Raw genomic sequence first — 23362 nt, 5'->3', positions numbered from 1 at the left:
AAGCCCAAAGCAAGAAAACAGAGCTCAAATTCTGCACCGCAATGAGCCAGCGACCCGGGTGCTTGCAGGGGGAGAAGCCCTGCGGCACAGGAAGAGTTACCCCACTCCCGGGCCTAGTGCTTATTCCTAATCCTATTAGAAATTGTGTCTGGATCGTTACCAAAACTATTCTTGTGATATTTTCCACTTCAAGGCCAGAACGCCTGCGTGTACCTTACAGCGTTGTGCCTGGCACACGGGGCACAGCTTCCACAGGGCCAACGGGGCACAGCTGCTGAAAAACTTGCGGTGTTTCTGGGACACATTTACCAGGTATTTGGTCTTGGAACTCACCTTTTTTTTTTTAGTTTTGTGGACTCTTAGAAACTTTCAGACACGTTACCCAACCAAGGAACTTCTCAGAGATGCCCTGTGGCAGTAGATGGTTTGATGCACGCCTCAGATAACAGACCTGAAGGCACCTGAAGAAAGGTACGGGCGGTCACTCATGGACGGAGGCTCCTCAGCGCGGACATTGGGACCCCGGCAACGTGCTTGTGCTGAAGCCGTGGGCTGCCTGTGGGGGTCCCAGACAGATTTTGGGGTTTCCACGCTGCCTGGGGAAGCGGTCAGGGCAGCAGTTCCCCCAGCTCAGCACGCGGGGTGACGAAACCAAGAGCATCCGCTGGAGGTGATGCGGCACAGAGCTGCATTTGTGTCTCCCTCCCATGGGCTGATCGCAGGCCAGTCTCGCAGAAAATTGGGACAACTCTTGTCTGATGTTATTAAGCAGCATGATTATGGAAAAAGCAACCACTCACTCTGAATCCACTTTCTTTCTCCCTCCAGTTGCCAGCATTATTCGTTCTGCTGTGATATAAGGCCTTTTAATGTTATTTTGTGTCTGCTAAGTTTCCTGTGTGGGAGGCACCGTCCTGATGCAATGTATTAATCCTTAGAAAAAAAAAAAAAAAGATAAAAAATCCAAATTTCAGAGTTAGTCGAATCCTCTTGAGGATGATTTTCTTGTTTTCCATTTCCATTTGATTTTGCAAATGAAGCTGACATATGCGAACCCTGCTCTTCACTTTATACTTAGATTTATGAGCATGATTTAGATTTAGTTTGGGATTATCAGGACCTCAACTGCTCTTTTTGTTAACTCTGGGTTCTGAAAAAAAGTCTCTGTAGGGAAAACACAGTTGTGGCCAACACCACCCTAGATCAACACCCGTATTATTTGTCACAACACATATCTCTGAAGATAAAGCACTTCCTGCTTTCCGAAAGGTGCGCACCTACCTCCCGGAATAGTGAAAGGGAAAAGAGACAAACCCGTGTATGCCAAACAAAATGCATACCAAAACTGGTGTGGACAACAAAACTCAACTAAGGATTTTTCAGTGTTGGTGTCAAAGAACTAACACTGAAATCTTTCTGCACACCGTAAGCTGGACTGTGGAAAACCAGCAGAGCAGCAGGGGGACACACGTTCCCAGAACCTGGAGTGCCCCGCAAGAATCGTGATTTAATTTTGCTCCTTTCCTCAAATAACTTTGCCACAAGAGTATATTGTCTCCTTCACATGCTGTAACGTGAAAAAATAGATTATGTTATCGCATAGCAAAGTAAGTTGTATTTGATGTGCATTTAAAGTGTGTCAAAAGAGGTTGCACTATCATAGCCAAAAAAAAGCATAAGGACACGAGGCAAGATTTATAGGTAGAGATGATATCCTTTATTAGATTAAAAGGTCTAATTAGAAAAGAAAAAAAAAAAAGTTTGCAGAAGCCCTTGGGAGTTCAAAAGTTTGTCCTGGTTGGTGATATTCATCAAACTTGTAAAGGACACTTAGCTCAGCCTGCACACCTCGGTTTGCACACTATGTGCACGCGCTGTCCCCTGTGTTATTGCCACGCGGTGTAATGTGTTAGCACAAAATATGCCACAGGACGAGAAACCAGAGGGCAAGGTTTACGGCAGCAGCATGACAAGCATGTAAATAATTCAGGCATTAGCATAATGACATCTGCAACAGGCAAGGTATTAAATACATTTGTGTCACTGGCGTAGGAGAAAGCAAACATTTTTGCCGTAAGAATGACGGCACTTCACCCTTCCCATGATATGATGTTATCCACGACAGACCCCAGCCCTTAATAAAAAAGGGGAAAAAGGGAAGGAAAAAGGTGTGTGAGAGGAAACTATGAGTGTTAGTAGGGGGGCAACACCATGAATTTTAATGCAGAAATTCAGAAATTTCCAAACATGAGATTAAAATGAGGAGGAAATAAATAAATAAATAAATAAATCTACTTCTATGATGCAGCATTGCTGCTTCCAGAAGGCCCAAAGACAGAGGCATTTGGTTGTGCTGCCTCTCCACATTGCACAGCTCACCAGCCCCGGTGTGGCAGCACGCTCAGGCAATCGATTTCCTGGTTCGGAAACATGGCTTAATGAGCCATAAGCAGCGGCGTTCGCCGTGAGTGACACGTGTTTGTTTAACTTACGTGAGAAATTAAATGTAAAGCATCAGCTGCCATTTAAAATTACCTGGAGCTCAGAGAAAAGCAAACAGCTTTGTGCATGTAACATTAGATGCGGGCACTGAACCCTCCTCCTGCGTGAAAACTGAAGAGCAAACAAGGAGCAAGGGGGATCCTTGGGTCTGCATCGCCAGCAACGGCCAGCCGTGAAATAAATGGAAAGCAAATGTTTGCTCTGCTTAAAAAATACTCAGATTGTAATAATTGCATAATGGTGTAAGCTTTGAGAGTTTTTTTTTGATAGTTTATGGACACTGCCTCTCTGCTCGCTGAATATTTACTAGGAGAAGGGTGAGGTTCCCATCAGTTTGCTATGGCTCACCCTGTGGTTAAACCCAGCACATTTCAAACAAAGCTCTGCACGTGAAGTGAGCTCCGGTGTGCCATATTTTTAGTTCCTCAGTTCCCCGTAGCACATGCTGCCGTGTTTGTTTAGCTTTTTCTCACTGCAGGCAGTGGGCATGCCCCAAAGCCTGGTCACTCTTTTATTTAAGGTTCTGATTTTGATTTCTTAAAACCTCAAGATCTTGTTGAAAATTCACGTGAAAAGCTTGTCGCTCCCCTTTGCTGTTGGCAGCTGGATTTTTTTGTAGTTGTTCAGTTTTCTGGCTCCCTGGTGCCTGATCAGCAGTTGCATGGAGCGGGGGGAAATGCATGACCCCCTCCAGCTTCCCCAAATGTGTTATGTTTTGTTCAGAGTAATGTAATTTAAAACACATTTACAAAATACATTTACTCCTTCCTTTTACTACTGCATTAGGAACTATGTTAATAGTGAAAACATATTGGATCAAGCAGCTTAGTGTACTCCAGTCCATAACAATATTTACAATGCGGCTTCAGTCCTCGAGCGCACAAAATTTGCAGGACCAGGCTATGATTTGCAGCCACGGCAAGGCTTTGGAAGCACAGCCTTTCCTAGTGGCCATCTGAGACTAAGAAACCCCTAATAAAAACACGGTCAAGTTCATAAACTGAGTACATGTTCTAAACCCATTTGTGCTTTTTTTTGTATTTATTTAAGAGGTACAATAGATATCTGCCAGCATAATATATATTATGTATAATCTATCTGTAAATTTCCAGTATAAAATAGTAATATATATGAACTTATGTATATTACATATTGTACTATATCTTCTGCCTTCTGGTTACCATGAGCTCTATGCACCGGACCTGCTGGTAAAGCACGTGTTACACTCATGCTGTAAGAATATTTTCTGCTATCCCATACATCCAGATATTCTTTTAAGCCAACTTTTAGTCTTCTACATGGGTCTTAGAAATTTTACTACACTTTTCTTCTGACCCAGCTCTGTTAAAATGTTACTTGCTTTCTTCACCTCCTGACTAAGTAATGTGAAACAGATGGAAAAATAGGAGGGATGTGCAGATGAGATAAAGCAGTGGGAACCAAAACTACCGAATCCCTTTTCTGATGTGAACGGTCTCTACCGATGTCTGTGTATGTTCCACTGATAATTATTATCTCGTCTGCTGTAAGCATGTATACAGTTAGCTGTATGCATTGCTAAGTGAGCAGCACCTTCTGCTAAGCCCCATTTACCAGAAGAGGAGGAAGGACCAGGTTGTTTACTTGGTTATGTGTCCAACTTCTGGTCACACCAAGCATCCCAGCCCAGGCCTGGCATAGGAGAGGGATGCAAGCCCACAGCTCTGCAACACAGCTTTAGGTGGGTAGATATATGGCCACTGGGAGGCAATAAAGCAAGCACTGGTGGGAGTAGGTTCAGCTTTCCGTCTCCAAAAATGCCAGAAGCCGGCACGAAGGCAGACGTACCACTGCAGAGGGACATACTGGTGACTGAGAAAGACGTATGGAGTCTCTTTAAATGTCTTCTCTCTCTTAGTACTGTGCTCCTATCATTAATATTACCATGTAGGTCTTCCTGGTTAATGTACAAGAGAGGGCAGCAGCTCTCAGACAGAAAATTCGCAAGTGTTGTATCCAACAGGAGGCTGTGAGCAGTCGTATTTTGTACCCAAAATCTGTAGGACTGGGTCCGGCATGGAAGACTCCTGGTTTCCATCCAAAAGAAACCCAACAAAAGCCCTTTTGCTGGTACATTAAAGGGAAGTATATCAAGTACATTAAAGGGAAGGACAGCTTCCCATGAGCTAGGGGGTCTTGCTCCACAATTTGATAGGGAATCCTGAGTAAACCATGTATTTTCTCAGTTTTCCTCCAATTGTTCAATCTGCAGTGGGACTACTAATACTTGCCACTTGTAGCAAAATATTAGGAGATTCTGAGATGAAAAACAGTGTGTAAGTTCAAAGTGCTTATCATAATCAATAATTCTACAATATGATAGACTCCTCACTTTAATCAAGTGCACTTTAAAAAAAAAAATGATTTGCTTTAAAGATAATTTCCCAAAGACTATCCTTGAAATCAGAGGATTCAGATAGGGAGTACTTAACGAGATTGCAGGAATGCATGCCATTTCTAGTCCTGTAATTAGGCAACAGAGCAGATCTAATCACTTCATTGCTGTAATGACAGCTGCTACACGAAGCCTAAAAACAGAGAGCAAGGGAGGTTACCCCACAGGTACTTCTGAATGTTTTTAGCTGTGCCTCCAAGCAGGGGCCTGCATTCTTCAGCGTTTTTGCACGACGTTTTCCCTTTCCCTTGCTGCAGCTTGAGCTCGGTGGCACGCCGGGGGTGCAGCAGGGGTGGGCAGCTGCGTGCAGCAGGGGAGGCTCAGGGGAAGCACACAGCGATGCTGCACACTTCTCCATCTGAGGCAGATCAGGAAGTTTTGGTGTATTCGTAACAAGAAGTTCCACCTAGCTTCATTTGATCTGTTTAATGCATTTCCCGCAGAACTTGACTCCTCCACAAACACATTATTAAAAGATTGCACATTTAATAATCACCAAGTGCATGCACACTGCTGTGGCCTCAAGTGCTGTCACCGTCTCTAGGGAAGGAATCTCCGGCATACATGATATCCAGAGCCTCGTGAATTGCAGATTAAATGTTGCTTTCATTTCATTTAGGTTTAGCACACACACACACACAAAAATTGTTTGCATTTTAAAGAATTGCAGAAGAAAATGTAATTGTCAGAGGAGCAATGGCATAGGTACCAGATACCACGAGTCACCTGTCCAGTCCTAGAGACATGTTAACAGCCTCAGCTTCCAAATAACCTCAGCATTTCTGCTGTATTTCTGCCATATTTCTTGACATGCGCTTGGGCATGTCAATAGATGTCTTTGTTTTGTCATTTTAAAAATATTAGTGATCAAGATGTTTTTAAAGGACTTCATTTTAATCTAGCTCTCTACTCTTAAATATGAGTATGATTTTCTTGTATCTAAAGCTAATCTATATTAGTTTGTTGGTTACTGTGGTGATTTAAAAATTAGTTCCTCATTTTGCCACCATCCTGAAAGGCTGATTTCACCTTATCAGATCAGAATTGTCAAAATTAAGAATTCTCCCCTTTTTTTTTTTCAACTTTGTGATGTTTCATGGTCCCGTAACATCTCCAGGATACATTACTGTTGGATTACAGTATGGTCAGTATGTGCAACCTGGACACTTACAGGTTAGCTTCTAATTTCACATATTGTCAGGTAAATAAGCACTGCAATTGCTAGAGACACTGAGATCCCTCAGCTCCCGTAGATGTAAGAAGGACTGACAGATGCTCAGCAACTTTGAGTGCTTCTTATTAATGATATGAATTTAGATACATATTTGGCACCCAAATTCCAAATTAAACTTTCACATTCTTTTATATATGTATCTTCTCATAAATCTTTTTTAACAGAGGAGAATTCAATTACTGAGCTGTGCACTAGGAGGCCAGTCCCTGATTAAAGAAATTATCTTCAGTATGATTTAATGGACAACAGTTATCAATCATTTCATGTTTCTAGGGACATCCCATCTTCCACAGCTATGCCTTATGCTGGGACTGGGAGTTGCAGGTTGCCAGGATTATTTCTGGCCCCCCGACCTAACAGATACTTCCTTTCCACATGCTGAGAAAACCTTTAAAATTACTCTGTACAAATGGCATGGCAAAATTATCCTTTTCTGGGGGAAAGGAGAGACAATCTCTTCTTTGCATTGTATCACAACACAGCACCATGGATACGACTAAGTCTGAATCTACTCATTTAGAAAGATCAAAGTTTTATGGTCTTGTCAGACCATATAAATTGGTCTATAGCACTATAAATTCATGGTAAGAAGCAACGCCTTAAAAGAACATAAACAAAAGAGCATTTCATTACACATACTTTTAAAGTGTGTTTTAGTGAAGTTTTCACTATCACTATAGGCATCTATCATACTTGCAAATCTTTTTGCTTTAGTCACCGGTATTTGCTTAGGCTCATGCAAGAAGTTTGAAGCCTTTGTATTCTAGTAAAACATTTGCTCAGACTGGAGAAAAGAGCTAGAGCAGATGATCAGAAGTTAAGGACAGAAAGCACAACTACCTGGTTGGTTGCATGAATTCCTGAGTCTAAAGAGGAGTAAGAGAGGAGAGCTCCTCCCACTAAGCCAAGGTTAGTCACTGCAGTTGTACACCACTCTTTGGCCAGGAAGCCAACAGATGGTACTATCGCATGATCACGGAGTCACAGAAATACATGCAACATTTCACAGCCCTCAGAAAACCGACTGCCTCAACTTGCAGAGTTGGAGGCGGCTGAACATGTTTAAGCACAGCTGATGCTATCATTGTTCACGAATTCTGCGACAAGTGTGGGCAATTCTTTACAGAGTGTCATGCAAGACCAGTCATGTACAAATCTCCCCATTACACGTCGTCGTCAGTGATGCTCTCCCTTGCTCAGCTGTTAGACAAAATATTCTTGTCAAGGACCGTCACAGAACCGACACTGGGACCCTATGAGCACCAGCAGGCTTTCAACATGATGGTAGATTTCCAAGAAACCTTTATTTTTGTCTGATAGCAAATCCTGGCATCTCAGACTGGAGACACCATCGGTAATTGCTGACAAGTTTACTTCCAAGAAGAACGTGGCACGGGGCAGTGTAATAATTTGCTGTAGCACCTTGGAAGAGTTCAGCCTCCTCAGTGGACTCCAAGCATGCCCATGGTGTGTTAGTACTTGAAGCACCCTCAACCCAAGTAGGTATGGCACTTTGTTCCTCCTTGGAGCACACCTGCAACACTTTTTGAGCACATGGTCTCTGTGAAGCCTTGGTGTGAAGGGGACCTTGCCATTAAACTACTTCCTAAAAGAGGCTCAGCCCTCCTGTGAACAGCCCCGTAGAGCTTAGATGCTGCTTTCGCAGGTCTAAACTCATGGGCACTCTGCAGCAAATGGACACAGAGTTCTTAATAAAAAAAAAAAAAAAAAAAAAAAAGCCCCAGAAGTCCATGTGCCTTTTATTTCAACTAGCACAAGACATAAATGTAGCACAGAGGCGCAGAAATAGCCATTGCTTACACGCTGTGCTTCTTCATCAGCCTTGGCCATTCTTGAAAGCCTGTCAGGACTTCAGAGATGTTCAAGGTTACTTCCTGGCAAGCAGCTTTTTCTGCAAAACACGGGATCTTTCATTTCTCTCCTTCACCTCCTTTCCTGTTTCTGATCTTCTCTCTTTTATTCCCCCCTCTCTCACACATGCCCTAACACGTAAGTCCAAGCGTGCCAATGACGGATGCACTAAAGAGAACTCTGTGAGCACTCCCCATGACTCCCCCTACCCACGCACAGCCACCTCCAGCACAGGCAACTGCTTTCCCCTGGGCTTTAGCCATGCATTTGCCTGGGGGTACAATACCAGAATGGGTAATCATCCAAAATCAACGACCCACTGTCACCAGCTTCGTGCCAGGTGCAAGAGTCGTGCCCAGAATCTCTTGCAGGCATCACTGCAATTTTTAAGCAAAAGACAGCAAAGAAGCCAGCCAAGTCCCAGTTTAAAATGCACCCCAAATCAAGCAGCATTCACAAACTGTGCGTGGAGAAGCTTGTCCAATGCTTACATGTGTGATGATTTAGTCAATCAAAGGATAGCTTGCTTTTTTTTTTTTGACTTAAGTTCACTTGTGTTCCATAGGTAGAGTGTTTCGTTGCATACCTGCAGTTTCTATTAGGCAGTTTAAGTTAGTCAATAAGCAGAAATTTCTGAAGGACGGCTCAGAAAGGAGATTTCCAAACTCTGGAAGAACATTGTACTTCAGAGAGCAGTTCTGGAAATGAGCACGGCTGCCGATGCATTTTAGGCAGCAGAAATGTAATCTACAGAACATTTGGAGGCTGCAGGTCTGAACAAAAGAAGGATGGAAATGGCGTTTTCACAGAAAGAGAAAGGCTCGGGACTGTTTCAGAGGAAAGGGAAGAGGATCCATTTTGATGAGATAAAGGTGCATTGAAAGGCATCCAAGGAGAGAACTGCCAGCTCTAGGCAGACAACAGGAAGAAAAACGATGGGCCTGAAATATAACAGCAAATTCCTGAACCTTTCGTACATCCGAAGCCAGGGAGATTTAATACACGAAAAGATAAAGGCCCATGAGGAGTGAATAAGGTCAATAAAGAGGCATGAAAACCTACTGAAAAAATCTTACAAGAAATTGTAAAAGCTAGAACTAGAAGGTGCTGGTCACAAACATCAAAGTTTCACAAAACATCTTGGCAAACAGAGCCAAAAGTGTCAAAATCAGGAAGAGACTGAGAGTGGAGAAGTATGAAATATTAAAAGTGTAAAGTAAAGTGTACTGTAAAATACTTTTAATTTCTGAGAAGTGTTGTTGTTCTTGATGAGCTGTGTTAAGATATGCTAAAAAGTTTTTTTTCCAAATTCCACAAAAATAATTTACCTTGGTTCTAAAAATATGCATGACAAGGTAAGACCCAAATTATCTGTAAGGCAGAAAACGCCTGTCTGTATAGGTATAAAATGAAAGGGGGGAACTGTGCATGGAGCCAACCACCATTCATCTGATACTCCACCTGATGCACATTTTGTTTCAGAGAAACGAAGATTTGTCGTCCTATTGCCTACGTGGGTACCACCTGAACACACACAATACATAATATATCCTTTTCTTTAGTAATTGCAGAGGTTTAAAGGTAACTAAGTCTGAGTGGCACGTACTTTCTTACCTGTTTTTGGCACGGCCTGGTGCTGTGCCCACAGGGCTGGATCTGGAGGCAAGTACCTGACCCATGTCCTTTGTCGATCTGAAATTTCTATGGGGCTGCCTGGGAGTGATTCATTCAGGGGAGGAAGAGTCAAAATAGCAGCCCTGGGCTCACCAACCCTGGGCAGCTCACTCCTCCTCTCGCCTGTTTCACTGCCAGGAGGGTGCATGGCTCTCGTCCTCGTGGGGCGCAGTGGGGTTGCTTCGTGGTTTGCTTTACACCCAAAGAACGACCCTAGTGAGGAACACTAAAATGCTCTACAAGCACCATAAAGAGAATCCAACTCCAACATGCAAAACTGATGATTTGAAAGCCACAGACCTTCACGTATGACATCTGCCTTTCTGGCCTGACATTTAGGGGCCCTGGGAGGGGATGTCCCAGAGCGTGCAGCCCGCGATGCTGCGGGTGGAGCAGCCATGGGAGCAGCTCCCCAGCGGGCTGCCGGGTTAACAGCCCCAAAGCCACGCACACCAGCATCTGCCCCTCGCGTTGAGATGCCCTGTGTGAGCCGGTGCTGCATGGGGTGAGGGCAGGGACTGCGGTGTCACCCCGCCAGCCCTAACGCCGTCTTGCTTCAGGTTCGTTCCTAAGTTCTCCTTCCTCGCTGGAAGGCTCCTATGGTACTTTATGGATGTAACTCCAGAAATAAGCTACAGCAAATCGTGCGCACATCAAATCCCCCTGTACCTCTGTAAAATGTGTCTCGCCCCAGCTGAAGACGCTGCGACCCCGCACGCGAATCGCAGCGCCTGCAGCCCATGCATCTCGCATGACGAAACAGGAAACGGGCAACGTGCTGGTGCCAGACCTTCCGTGGCCATTTTGGGGAAGACTCCACCAAAATAAATATATAAAAATAAATAAATAAATAAATAAATAAATAAATAAATAAATAAATAAAATAATTTTTTTTAAAAAAAAATGCGACCTCCTTGCCAGAAGGGGCTCTCTTTTGGGCCAGCCGCGGAGCTGCAAAAAGCGAGCAAACCCCGGGTTTTCGTGTAAAAAAAAAAAAAAAAAAAAAAAAATTTTAAAAAAGAAGATTTCGCACCGCGGGACGGCGGCGGGAGGGGTCCCCGCGCGGGGGGTCCCGGGGGGGCTCCGCGGCACCTGGCGGCGCGGCCCCGTCCCCTGCGCGGCCCCGATGCCGTGTCGGCGGCGCGCCTTGCGCGCTCCCGGCCGCCCGCCCACCTCCGCACGCACACACCCGCGGCGGGAGGAGGAGGAGGAGGAGCGGCATCCTCTGCGTCCTCTGCCCTGCGATTTAATTCCAACCCCCCCCCGCGCCCCCCCCTTCCCCTGGTCCTCCCGCTTGCGCCGCCGAGGTTATTTTATTGAATTTCTTTAGCGCATCCTCGCTCCGGGGGTGCCGCCGCCGGCAGAGGGGGGGATCCGTCGCACGTCGGGGGGGTCCCCGCGGCTCCGGGGAAGGTAAGGCGGCGTCTGATGCAATCGGGGGCCGGGGCCGCGCTCCCCGCGCCGCCTTTGTCTCCGCGCCGCGCACGGTGCTGCGGAGCCGGGCCCCGGCCCCCCGCCGGCAGCGCTTTGTCTGCGCCGCGAGCGGCCCCCACCCCAAAAAAAAAAAAAAAAAAAAAAATCGTAGCCGGCTCCGACCCCCGAAAAATGCGCGGAGAGAGCGGGGCCGGCTCGGGGGAAATGGGGAGGGGAGGTTCGCGTTTGGGGAGGTTCGCGTTTGGGGAGGTTCGCGTTTGGGGGGTTGCCTTTGGGGAGGTTTGCATTTGGGGGTTTACCTTTGGGGAGGTTTGCCTTTGGGGAGGTTTGCATTTGGGGGTTTACCTTTGGGGAGGTTTGCCTTTGGGGAGGTTTGCATTTGGAGGTTTGCCTTTTTGGAGGTTGGGATTTGGGGAGGGGGAGGCATGCGGCATCACCCCCCCCCCCCCCCACATAGACACACACACGGAGGGGGGAGGTTGGAGAGGGGGGAGGAAAACGAGGGGGGGGGAGTGCCGGGATGCTGCCTCAACCCAAAAATGTTAAAGGAAAAAAAATGTAAAATGGCAGTTAGCAGCCGGGAGCTTTCGCTGGCAGCGCCAAAATAATTTTAAAAAATAATAGAAAATTGAAATAATGAGGGTTTCCACCCGCCCTGGTGGCCCCACGTGTGCCGCAGTCGCCGCCCGCTGCGGGCTGAGCCCTGCTGGGCCCCCCCAGTGCCCTGCCCGGCCCCAGGGGCCCGTGGGGTTCGGGTGGCTCTGGGGAAATGCGGCAGGGCCCAGGGCACGCGTGTGTGTGGGGCGCAGCCACGCTGCGTGCTCCTGGCGAGCCCAAGGCGCGGACAAAAAAGGGTCAGGTTTGGATGCACGCTTGTACATGCGCTCACGTGTGTGCGTGGACGTTCGGCTCGCAGTACACACACACGTGTGTGCGTGGACGTACGGCTCGTTGTACATACACACGTGTGTGCGTGGACGTACGGCTCGCAGTACATACGCACGTGTGTGCATGGACCTGCAGCTCGCTGGTAGGGCAGTGGTATCGATCCATTGTTTCCCCGAGTTTGCAACGCAACCTGTAGCTGTAATTCCCCCCCTCTCCCCCAGCCCCCCCTCGTGCAAGAGGCGATGGGGAAGTGTGTAAAACTGCGCTTTGTTTACGTGACACTGGAGGAAGTGAAATGAAAGCCCTTTGCGGCAGCTGGCTTCGTGGAAGGCGCAGCAGGGATCCTGCCGCGTGCTGACAGCCCTGCTGCTGCTGGGCACCTCCGCCAGCGGGTGCGGGCATCCCGGGCTGTGTCCGTCCCCTCTCGGTGGCGGCCTTGGGTTTTTCTGCTGCTTGAAAGGCAAAATAAGGGGGGGGCAGATGTTGTCGTAGAAGTGAAGTATTAGAAAAAGCTCATTTCTGATCGATCGAACATGCTCTGGAAGGAAACAGAGATATATTCTGAGCCTGACCACCTCAGAAGTAAGGGTGCTACAAAGGGAGAAAGCGAGAGCACCGTTCCATCTAACTTTTTCTTCCTTTGCCACCGAAGCATGAACTTCGTTTAAAAAGCCTCTAAAAGGAAAATCCATCTGTTGCTGACGGATACATAGCACCAACAATTGCCATTTCCAGGCTGGGAGCCCATTCCCAAATTGCTCTGAGGCCAAGGGGCAGAAACCTGTCAGAGATCTAGGAACCACCACGCTCCTGGTGAGCAGAGGCCTTCTGCGGCAGCCTGGTGGCACGTCGCCGACTACAGCGGGGTCGCACCGAATGACTGCCGTTTGACTTTGCCTTTTTGGAGGTTTTTAGTCCAAAGAGGCAGCACAGAGAGCGTGGTTCAGTGGAGCACGCCGCAGCCGCAGCAGCACCCCCTGCCTCGCCGCTGGTGGCAGGGAGCCGGGGGGCCGGCCTGCTGGGCCATGCGAGCCCCGGGCACCCGGCCTCTGCCTCGCCTCTCCGCAGCCTGCAGGAGAACATGGAGGATCGATCCTCCTTCCTGGCCAAACCCTGCTTTTTACAAGGGTTTTAGTGCCTGGAGGGGGAGGAAGGGCGCTCTGTGCTTGCAGGCTCCTCCTCCTCCTCTGTCTGATCCAGATTTTCTAATCTGGGGGGTTGTTTTTTACAGGGGGCAGAGGGGTGACTGAGCAGAAATGGGACTTTCCTTCCTCCCTTGCCCTCTGCTTTCCCTCTGTGTTATTTCTCATTTTTTTCTGAGCACCCAGCGTGACGATTACTGTTGCCTTAGAAGTTTGTGTTAAAACGGCAAATAAGATGTTGTGGGAATATGTAAATATTTCAAGCCTGAATGAAGTTTTCTTTCTGATATGTATTTATTGCTGTAACCTTAATCTAATCCAAGAAGCCTGAGCAGCCACTCTTGGGAAAAATAGCAGCTTTTCCATGTTGAAAGTGCTTTACAGCCCTTTTCCAGTTAACTCATAATATTTGTGTAAGGTTATCAGGTAAATACTGCTCTGAGTCTTGTACAGTCAAGGAAAGTGAAGTAAAGAAATTACACGTAAACAGGAAAAAAGGAAAAGTGAGTTACATGTGGACCTACGCAAAGAGTTCTTCTTTCTGTGGTACAAAATTTATTTTAAATAAGAGTTTCAAAGCTGCTATTTAGCCCTTGTGGATTCATTCTGATCGTCTGCTGCCCTGCTGTAGCCCATCCTGCAGCACTCCCACCGCACAGCCCCTGTGCAACACAAGAGTTCGTTTATTTGTGGTGGTGCGTCCTGGGATCTCTTCAGCAAAACCGAGACTGTTGAGAGGATTTCACAGAGAAATATAATTAGGAAAAAATGTGACTATATTACTCTGCCAAATGCCTTTGCTAAATTGACTGGGAAGGGCTCAGAACAGAAATGTACTTAAAACCATTTTCCTTTATGGCTCATCTTTAAGTGTTTTGCCTGAAGTAATGAATCACTGGGTGAATCAGACTAGGATTTTATGATTTCTGATTTGCCTGCCTTTGATCAGCTGAGTAGCCTGTCGAGACTTAATTCGGGGACTCTTGCCTTCCTTCCTGCAGCCTGGAAGGGCAGCACAGAGCGCGATGGGGCAGAGCAGGAGCGTTTTCCCGTTGCGAAGCAAGGTCACAGCGCCGAGGAGGGCTGAGCATCTGCGTCTGTGCACATCGCTCCTTTCTCATCGCATCCTTCTCCGAGCTTCCTTGTCGAGTCTCCTCTCACTGGCTTGTTTCTCCCCACTACCTTCTTTTTTAACTGTTCCCTCTCCATGTGCTGGGGGGCTCTGTGCGAGAGGAGCCTGGATGTGGAAGGTGACAGCTTGCAGTTGCCGAGCCAACAGCTGCTGCACCTGGGAGGGCTTTTGGCAACCTCATTCCCCACGGCCTGACGGTGTTGCCGCCGGTGGCAGGGGCACGCCGGCACCTTGGTTGCTCTCCTTGGCCCCCACGAGCCAGGGTGGCTGGGGTGAACCCGCTTCCTTCCTCCCATTCCCAGGGCTGCAGAGGGGCAGTACCGAATAGCTGGAGACAGTGACATTTTCAGCACCTCAGATGTTTGCTCAGTGGATGTGAGTCAGTCTTTAATTTCCAAGCTCTTTTGTTATCTCAGTGGCGCTTCTCTCATCTCTCCATTTTGTCCTTCCTGTAGATTAGGAGTAAAACAGGAACTTGATGTTCCAGATGTCAGGTGTCACTAATGCTGCACAGAAAGGAGGTGGTTGCTTCCCAGCCTTTCAATGTGATACTGTTACGTCTAAAACCTATTATTGCTTTTTGTCATCTAAGCGAATAGTCCGTACGCAGAGTTTCAGGCTCGGCGTTTCATTATTTATATCCAAGAAGTCTTACCGGTCACGTTGCTTTTCTTTGAAAGAACTTTCAACGGTATGAGCAAAGAAAGATGTATCATATCTCAGGCTTTGCGGGAGTGAAACAGCGTGTGAGAAACTCAGGTGCTGGATTTTGATACCTCCTAACCAAACAAGAGGGAGTTTTATTGGCAAAACTCCTCCTGGCCAGGAAGTTGAGTCATATTTCAGCTTTTAAGTAAATTGTCTCGAATTCCATACTTAAAATTGCTTAGTGTGCCTTGGATATTTGCCATCCCAAAGACTGCGGGAAATGTGCAATGAATGAAGTGTGTGGTGAGGGTACAAGTCGACGTGACGAAAACCATACCCAGAGACGGGCAAGATGGTGTCCGGCCCTTCCCATACCCTGCCACATAGCTGGGCAGCTGCTGGGCAGCCACGCGTCCTAAGGTGGTACTTTTTGAATGATGTCATTTGCAGGGTATGACAACAAATCCCTGTAAGTTACACCACCACCATTACCACCAGTAGTGACGTTAGTGTTAGATATGCTGCTTCTAGCAAAGGGTTTTCTGATACTACAGCTCCTCCAGGTACTGCCTAGAATGGGTTCATGCTTGAGCCAGGAGAAGAAATAAAGTTAGATTGTCTGCATTACCGTATTTTTTCAAATACAAACTTTCTGAGCCTGTTTCTGCTGTTGTGGAACTTTGACAATCCAGAAGAGTGGAGTAGCAGGATTTGTTTTTTTCCTTTGATATTTCGGAAGGCAACAGAGAAAGGAGCCCAGCTCTTGGAATGTGTTTTAATGGCTTGTGAAGGTCTCCGTGTCCTTGAGGAAAATAAACTTGTTTTATCTTCCTGTGTCATCTCACTGTCCTCCTCCTGAAGTCTGTGACCGGTTGTAATCTTTCCCATTTTCTGCAAGGAGTACACGATGAGTAAATTATCCATAATGGTTTTTACAGGACATGTCATGGGATGTCTAAAGAGAAAGCCAAGCTCGTAGGCCACAGCAGAGCTTTTTCTACTGAACTGAGGGCCTAGAGCTTCCTTTAGAAGTGACTTTAGCCTTTTCTGGTTTTCCCTCAGGGCAATTCATACTTCAATGAACTATTTGCCCATGTGAGTGGGGAAGTCTGAAGTAAGGGCAGAATTCTTACTTTCCCTTGCTGATTTACTCTGTGTGTCTGGAGACTGTGTCTGGTTTGACTGCATGTATCTGAAACTTCTCTGTTTGGGAAGTTTAAGGGTGGGCAGAGTAGCAAGCACGGTGGGATTGCTGAAACTACTCTTCAGATTATTTTTAATTCACATTAAATAATCAAGCTCAGTCAAGGATTTTTTGCCAAGGTAGCATTTTTATTTTCTTTTATCTTATGACATTGCTTGAATGAAAACGCCTTCGGGTAAAAATACATCCTTCTTCGAGTACAGCTCAGAATCAACATATAGTGACTCTTACTAGTTGAAGCTTTTATTTTTTCCTTCCCACAGCATCAGTGGCACCTACACCAGAGGCACGGCTTGCTTCCTTCCCTCTGCCTTTCCAGCTCAGCGTGGCTGGGCAAGTTGTCCTCTGGCAGTGCCCAAAGCTGACGGGGGCAGCACGTGGGGAGAAAACCCGGCTGATGTGAACGCTGCCCCTGGGGACTGTCGGTGTTGTTTGGGTCCTGTGTGCTGATCGTCACAATGAGCAAAATAAAGCCTGCAATGTGAAATGGGAGTTTTGGGGGTGAAATTCCTGCAGCCACCTGTAGTACTCTGCTGACTGCGGAGGGAGCCTAGGGTGGTTAGCTCTGACAAAAGGCTTGCACTGTATATATCTAAGGAAAGTTATCTTTGCAAAATTTTGGAGGTTTGCTTAGAGTTTTTTTCCGGATATCACACATACCACCTTTCTCTCTGAACCTGCGAGGACCTCACAGACTGAGCAGTATTGTCGCTATTGTCATCCCAGCTTTACAGGCGGAGGTGCTAAGGATGGTGTGGTTATCCTTCGCCAAAGGCTTGCAGTGAGTTCACGCTGTGACAGTTTCAGTCCCCAGCCCCGTGGTTCCCTCTTCGCTGCCCTCATGTTTTGGCACTGAGATCAAGTTTTCTCATACTTGAAAGTGCAATGAATTATTTTGCTCAACAATGTTTTTGGTTTCAGGGTTTTGTTTTAAGTAATTCCCTCAAGTTAGCGAGGACCTAGTGCAGGCTCCAAAATACTGTCACGCTGTTGCAGCAGCCACTCATCTGTCTGAAATCTGGAATCTGCTGAAGTTGTTGCTCGTGTTTCAGCTGGCTTAAGTTGCACTAGCATTTTGCTGCATCTTCATTCAATCCTTTTTTTCGGTCGAATCTGAGCTTTAGTTAAAGCAAGCAAACAAACAAACAAAGAAAAAAGTCATCACTTTTGCATTGCAAAGATTCCATGCAAATGAACCAACGAGCCGCTTTCCTGTCGGTCCGACCCCAGCGTTTGAGCTGCACCACGGCAGAAAGGAGAAGCAGGAGCTGCACGTCAGTGAGCTGTGAAGACTGCTTTCCAGCACGCTGTTTACCTCACAGAAGGGCGAATTTCAGCACCTGTTTTTGAACACACTCAGTGTGGAATTTCTTAAGCACAGGCAGCGTCAGGGCGATTGGGAAAATCCTCCTGGGGGACTGAGATGCAAAACAGCCCCCAAAGGGAAAGTTGCACTGCTTGAATTTCAGAGGAGCCTCTGCGTAGCTTTAAAAATGTCAGCAGATACAGATCTCGGCACAGACATTGCCACTTCTATTAAGGCATTGTTTATTTTAGGAACTCACGGTCACAAGAAGCTTCAGGATGCAGCGTGCTCAGCCCTTGCCACCTCAGCAGCCGCTGCCTCCTATGGCTTTATCCTTTCACAAAAAGATCACGCTTCCCTTCCAAAATAGGTAGACTATTTTATGCCTCTGGGAAGACTGTTCCAGAATGTCACCGCCAGAGCCACCCCCCGTTTGCCGGCCTGCAGCCATTTGTCAGCAGTGGGCCACCATCGTAGCACCCAGGACAGGCCCTGATCCCACGGAGCTGCTCTGTCTGTACACCAGGTGCCCTGGGGCAGCCTGGGCTTTTCTAAGAGCACGTCTAAATTTCACAATGAAATTATTTCTGAGAAACCACTTCTGGGGAAATGGGCCCCTTTGCGAAGGCCTCCTCCGTGCGCTGGGGAGGTGGCGTAAGCAAGCCCAAAGCATCGGGTCCTGTAAAGTTAATTGGGGATGCTCTTGCTTCCGTGGTTGCCTGTGAGTAGTTTGACGGTTTTGAGGTAGCTCTGGGGGTTTGAGAAAATATCCCCAAATGGATCTGGTATGTGAACATTCACCAAGTACCCCAGGGTGAATTGCAAATCGTTTGGCAGTAGGGCAGACCGTTCATTCACAAAATGGGAATTAAGAGAGCTGTGGTGCGGGAGCTTGTTTCTGAATAACAATCCAGTGCCTCAGCATCACGCAGGAGTTGTCGTTCAGCTGACAGTGGTCAGGCTCCGGAAAACGTTGGTCTTTCGGTTGATTTGCATTTCTGACAAGGAAATTTGTCTGTAGCAGCCTTGCTTGATCTGCCTTTGGTGTTTTTGCTTTTATGCAACGCATCTGTCAGTGGAGAGACCTCCTGATCTCTAAATAATAATTGCTTGGCACAAGCTGTACGTTATTCTTTCTACGTAAGAGATGTAAGCTTAAGGACCTGTTTCTGTCCCTGTTCAGAATAAGTTCAGCCATACGCAGAGTATCCTCTGTAAATCTTCTTTACCAAAAAAACTTAACACATTCAACTACCTGGAGTATAGACAGCAGCAGAGGAGAGCGCTGTGATAACTCTGTCCCTCTGTTCCTCCACTTAGCAGCAGCACAGAAGTGAGGTATTTTATATTTTTACGTAAAAGGCCATCAGCGAGAACATACAGAAGATGAACACAGAATAACTAAATGGGCCTTGGGCAAGCAAATCATTTTTATTTCTTAATTTGTAGGTCGTGAGTCTCTTTTTCTAAAACAAACACAATTGGTTTGCTCAGCAGCTATAACTACCAGCACCATCCTCAGCAGTCGGTTGTGGGACTGGGTAAATTTTAAGGTCAGGACTGGGTCATTTTGTAAGGATCTCATTGAGGAGTTTAACATCACTACTCTTCTGCAATGCATGTATGTTGCAGCCTGAAGTGCTTCTAATAATATCAAATTGGTTGGTAGCATGGTCCCTGTTTTCCAGGTTTCACTGTATTCTCCTGGTCATATTGCTTGCTGTTGGTGTGTACATACATCTTGGGCTTTTTCTGTGTTTCACCTAGGTCGCTGACACTGTGGCTGCAGTTTACCCACCAGACCTCAACCAAACACTAACATTTTGAGAAACAGTTGGATACGTACAGTTCCTCGCCCAGGATGCCGTTCAAAGCTGGATTAGAACTGACTGAATTGCAGAATATGACTGTCCCTGAAGATGATAACATCAGCAATGATTCAAATGATTTCACAGAGGTGGAAAATGGCCAGATAAATAGGTGAGTATTTTTCCACTGACGCTGCCTGTGCTAAGAAACACACTGTTTAAAAACAGCATTCTAATTTTCAGTATATGTTTTGAATTATTCATCGCCAAGTCATGCTCCATTTGAAGATGTAATTTGAATTTCATATGTGACATCTGTTGGGCATAGGCTGCAACAGCAGATAAAGCAAACAGAGTGGCAATTTATTCATCGTTTCGAATCTTTCAAATTAGTCTAATAAAATGCACAAACATATAACGTAGCAAAAAGCCAACATTCTGAGACGTCGACTCGCACACAGCGGAGAAGTAATAATAATAAATGCAGTTCGACCAAGGGAATAGCACGGGACAGATCTCTTCGTTGACCTTCGGTCTCTGCTGTGACAGTTGTAACCTGCCTGGCCACATCCCTGTCCCCAGGCTTGTGGCACGTGCGGCTGGCACTTGCTGTTCACTCCAGGGTGGGACGGACCTGGCAGCAGTGGCTGTCCCCAAGGCAGGGAGAGCGAGGGGCTGGTCAAACAGAGACCTGCACCTAACTCACGTCCAGCTAAGGAGCGCAACTCTTCATCGATTTTGGTGAAAACTGGCCAATGACTTTCCTACAGGATAGTCATTTACAGAAGGGATGTGATGGCACATCTGCCAGGTGTCTCCGCCGGGCACCAGCATCCAACAGGTGCTGAGATCTGCTGCTGTGCCCCGGCTGGGTTTCGCAAGCTGTAGAGCACGAAGCCGTTTTTCGACCAAGGTTCCTGCTGAAGTGCTGAGCCCCAGGGGGCAGGGCTGGAGCCAGCCTGGCCGGGGAAGTCCTGGGGCAGCCGCCAGCTGCACCCTGCAGCGCTGCGACCACAGCGCAGCTGCGCTGGTGGAGGTGAGGGCTGGTCAGGAATTTTCTGATGCAACTGCTTTGATGGAAAGTGCCAGGGTGAAACGCAAACCACTTCTGTTAAAAAAAAAAAAAAAAAAAAAAAAAGTGAGAGCAAGAGAAAAAAACCCCTCTGACTTTGCCAAAACAAAACAATTCCTGTATGAACCTGCTGACTTTCCTGCTGGCTCCCCCGGAGCTCAGGAGCTGACAGCGGTGGAGGCGCTCCCCGGAGCCTGCTGAGGATTGATGTCCTTGACAGGAGGAGGGGTGGCTGAGCTCTTTGGCTGGTGCCACAGGTAACTGGCAGGGGGAGAAACCCCACTAGTCCATCCTCTTTCAGTGAGCGCATGTGGAGCTGTGTTGTGAGCATGGCCAAGTCTGAGCAGGGCCAAGCAAAGGAGGGAAGAAAAACGTGGTGTGGAAAGCATCAGAAAGACAGAATTTCAAAGTCCTGCTCTGGCTTTTCAAGCAGATGAGCATATTCCACAGTTCTCTTTTCCCTTGTGGGTGACTTTCTTCCTCCATGGAGCACCACTTGGTCGTACCAAATATCCCATCGCTATTTCGCCTCTGCCTGGGTGTTTGCCGGGCACCTCCTCACTCATGCAGCCTGTCCGCTGCTGTTGTGCCCTGTGCGTAGCGTCGTGCTCGTGCTGCTCTCCACCTCGCCACTCCTTGCTCCTGCAAGCGCCCCTCATGGTACCTGGACCCCGTTCTGCTCCCCTCGGCAAGCACATCCCCCGAGGACGTGGTTATTCCCTTCCTACAGCTGTGCTGGCAAATGTCCGGTCCCTGTGGGATAAGAGGTTAACGGGCATACAGAAGATCGTCTTCTGTGCTGTCAGACACACAGCGTGTAAGGCCTTGTGAAACTCCAAAGTCCACCGAAATCAGTGGGACTTTTTTATGTTGATTTCACTTGAGCTTTAGATTAGATCTGTAATTTTCAACTGACTTTTTTTTTTTTTAAGTTGTTTCAGCTTGCTTGATTTCACACTCTATTTCATTTTGAACCGTTTTTTTTTTCTCAGTGCATAATTTTTCAAGCTGAATGTAGAGCAACGGTTTTAAGGGTCTTTTGGGGATGATACAGCAGTGAAAAGCTGATTCCAGGTCTGATTTAAACCCCAAATATTTTCTGGTCTTGGAAAAGGATTCTCTAGTTCCCTTTGGATTTCCAGCATTTTCTGGGCCTGAATATGCGTTTATATATGCAGTTGTATGTAGGGAGGGGATGTCGTTTGGGAGGAGCTGTGTTGGGAGGGCTTTTTCTTTGCATGCAAGTGTTAAATATTTTCTGGGAATGCCTATAAAGGAACTTGCAGCAAATCCAGGCATGGATTTGCCATCTTTTAACCATTTATCCTGGCTACACAACTGTGCCATCGCTGAACATGACATGCATCAGTGCTTAGGTGACCTGCTGCTTCGTGTGACAGCAGGACAAATCCACTAAGCCGTTCAGCAAACTTGTAACTACGATGATGCTCTCAGGAAGCTGCTGGCTGAATGCTTGTCCTGGTCTGCAGCTGCTCGTAAGTGAGGAGCCCTCCTTGTTCAGTTAACAAGGTTGCTGGTAGCTGTACCCAGATCTGGTCGAAGTTCCATAGTGTGAGCCAGAGCAAGTTTTCTTCTGCATTTCTTGTTCCTGCTTGCCCTGGAAATCTTTGCCATCGCTCACACTGCAGCTCCGTTTAAGAAACTGCCTGAGGATAGAGTTCTGTCAGCTTGGCAAAACCAGCTCTCCCTAACAAATGTTTAAGGCATTGTCAAATATCACTTTAAGTTAATTATGTTTAAACGTATCTGAGATGGCTAAATGGTTTTAACTCTGCTTAGCCAAAATGGTTAGCTCCAGGATATCACCTTTATCAAACATTTCTCATTTAAGTCCTTTAATAAATTAAATTTTGAGACCATGGTGAAGCATGGTCCTTTTAAAATCACTTTATCAATAAGACTGAGTTTCTACGTTTTACTAAATCAAGCCAGAAAAAGAATTGGATTAAGAAATTCTTTCCAAGCCAACCATGAGGCTTCATTCGTCACAAGGATGAACTGATTATCTTTTGCCCAGGATGTTTTATAAATGTACCAAAGAAGTTTTGCATAAACATGCTTGGCTGTGATGTAGGAAGGACACGAGGAAAGCAGAAACATACAAGAACAGGTTATGCCTTTTAAGGCTAAGCATTCAAAATGAAGACAAGAAACAGCACAAATGGGTTTGGTGCTTGTCAAGGAACCGCAAGGCGCTGAAGGCACAGACTGCCTTACTGTGCCTTTCTGTGGCACCTGTACTTGCGCAGGTTGGGAGAATCTGCAGCAGTCAACTCACTTCATTCCAGTCAGATTTATAAAGGTCAAATATACAACATTGTGACAATGAATAGCTCCTTTTCTAATCTGTTAAGCAGAGCAGACGCATGGCGTGATTTAACAAGAAATGTTAGTCTTCTAGTGTGTGTTCCTCTCATATACCATCAGAAAAACGACACTGAAATTTTAAAAGCATGGAATTTTTATAAAAAATGCAAATCTTGGGAAAATTCGTGTTGAATCTATTGGACTACCTTTGCCCTACTTTCTCCTTATTCTTTTTTTTTTTTTTTTTAAGTTCAGCAACACATTCCATTCCCGGGAAGCGTAGGGTGTCCCACGGTGCGTCCGTACCACCTACGGAGCGTGGTCCCGAGGCAGCCTTCTCGTCCGGGCTTGCCGGCTGAGCTGTCTGCACCAGCACAGGCAGCCGCAGCCAGGGCGCAGCCGGCAGGACAGACAGACACCCCTGCAGCCCCACGGCCCCCCGCTGCAGCGCACGGCCCCCTGGCTGGCAGGCAGGGCTGGGAAGCCCCCTGCAAAAAGCTGGGCACCGTGCTTTGTGTCTCGCAAGAAGGTGTGCCCACATTGTCAGAGGAGACGACAGGCTGGACAGCAAATCCGGTCCATTTTAATGTACGACTAACTCAAAAGAATGTGCTTTGGATCAGTTTACCTCATCAGACTAGTTTTCTCCAAGGAAACTAGTTTTCATTGAACTTTAATACCAGG

The 23362-nt window shown here is 46.8% G+C and overlaps 1 protein-coding gene across 2 annotated transcripts in view; it reads left to right on the top strand.

Moving 5' to 3' along the window:
- The first annotated feature begins 10890 nt into the window (after positions 1-10890).
- SLC38A1 (solute carrier family 38 member 1) overlaps positions 10891-23362 on the top strand; it is a 38790-nt gene continuing 26318 nt past the window's right edge. The window contains exons 1-2 of one of the 2 annotated variants that reach the window (XM_083819373.1): positions 10891-11129; positions 19238-19450. In XM_083819373.1, the coding sequence (XP_083675499.1) occupies positions 19332-19450 (119 nt within the window). In that variant the 5' untranslated portion in view covers positions 10891-11129; positions 19238-19331. The remainder of the gene's footprint in view (positions 11130-19237; positions 19451-23362) is intronic. The other variant, XR_014577447.1, reaches the window with a different exon arrangement.

This window comes from Anser anser (assembly GCF_964211835.1).
Source record: "Anser anser genome assembly, chromosome: 1".
Taxonomy (NCBI): Eukaryota; Metazoa; Chordata; class Aves; order Anseriformes; family Anatidae; genus Anser; species Anser anser.
Note: the sequence above shows the minus strand (reverse complement) of the source record. Positions and strands in the feature narration are given on the sequence as shown.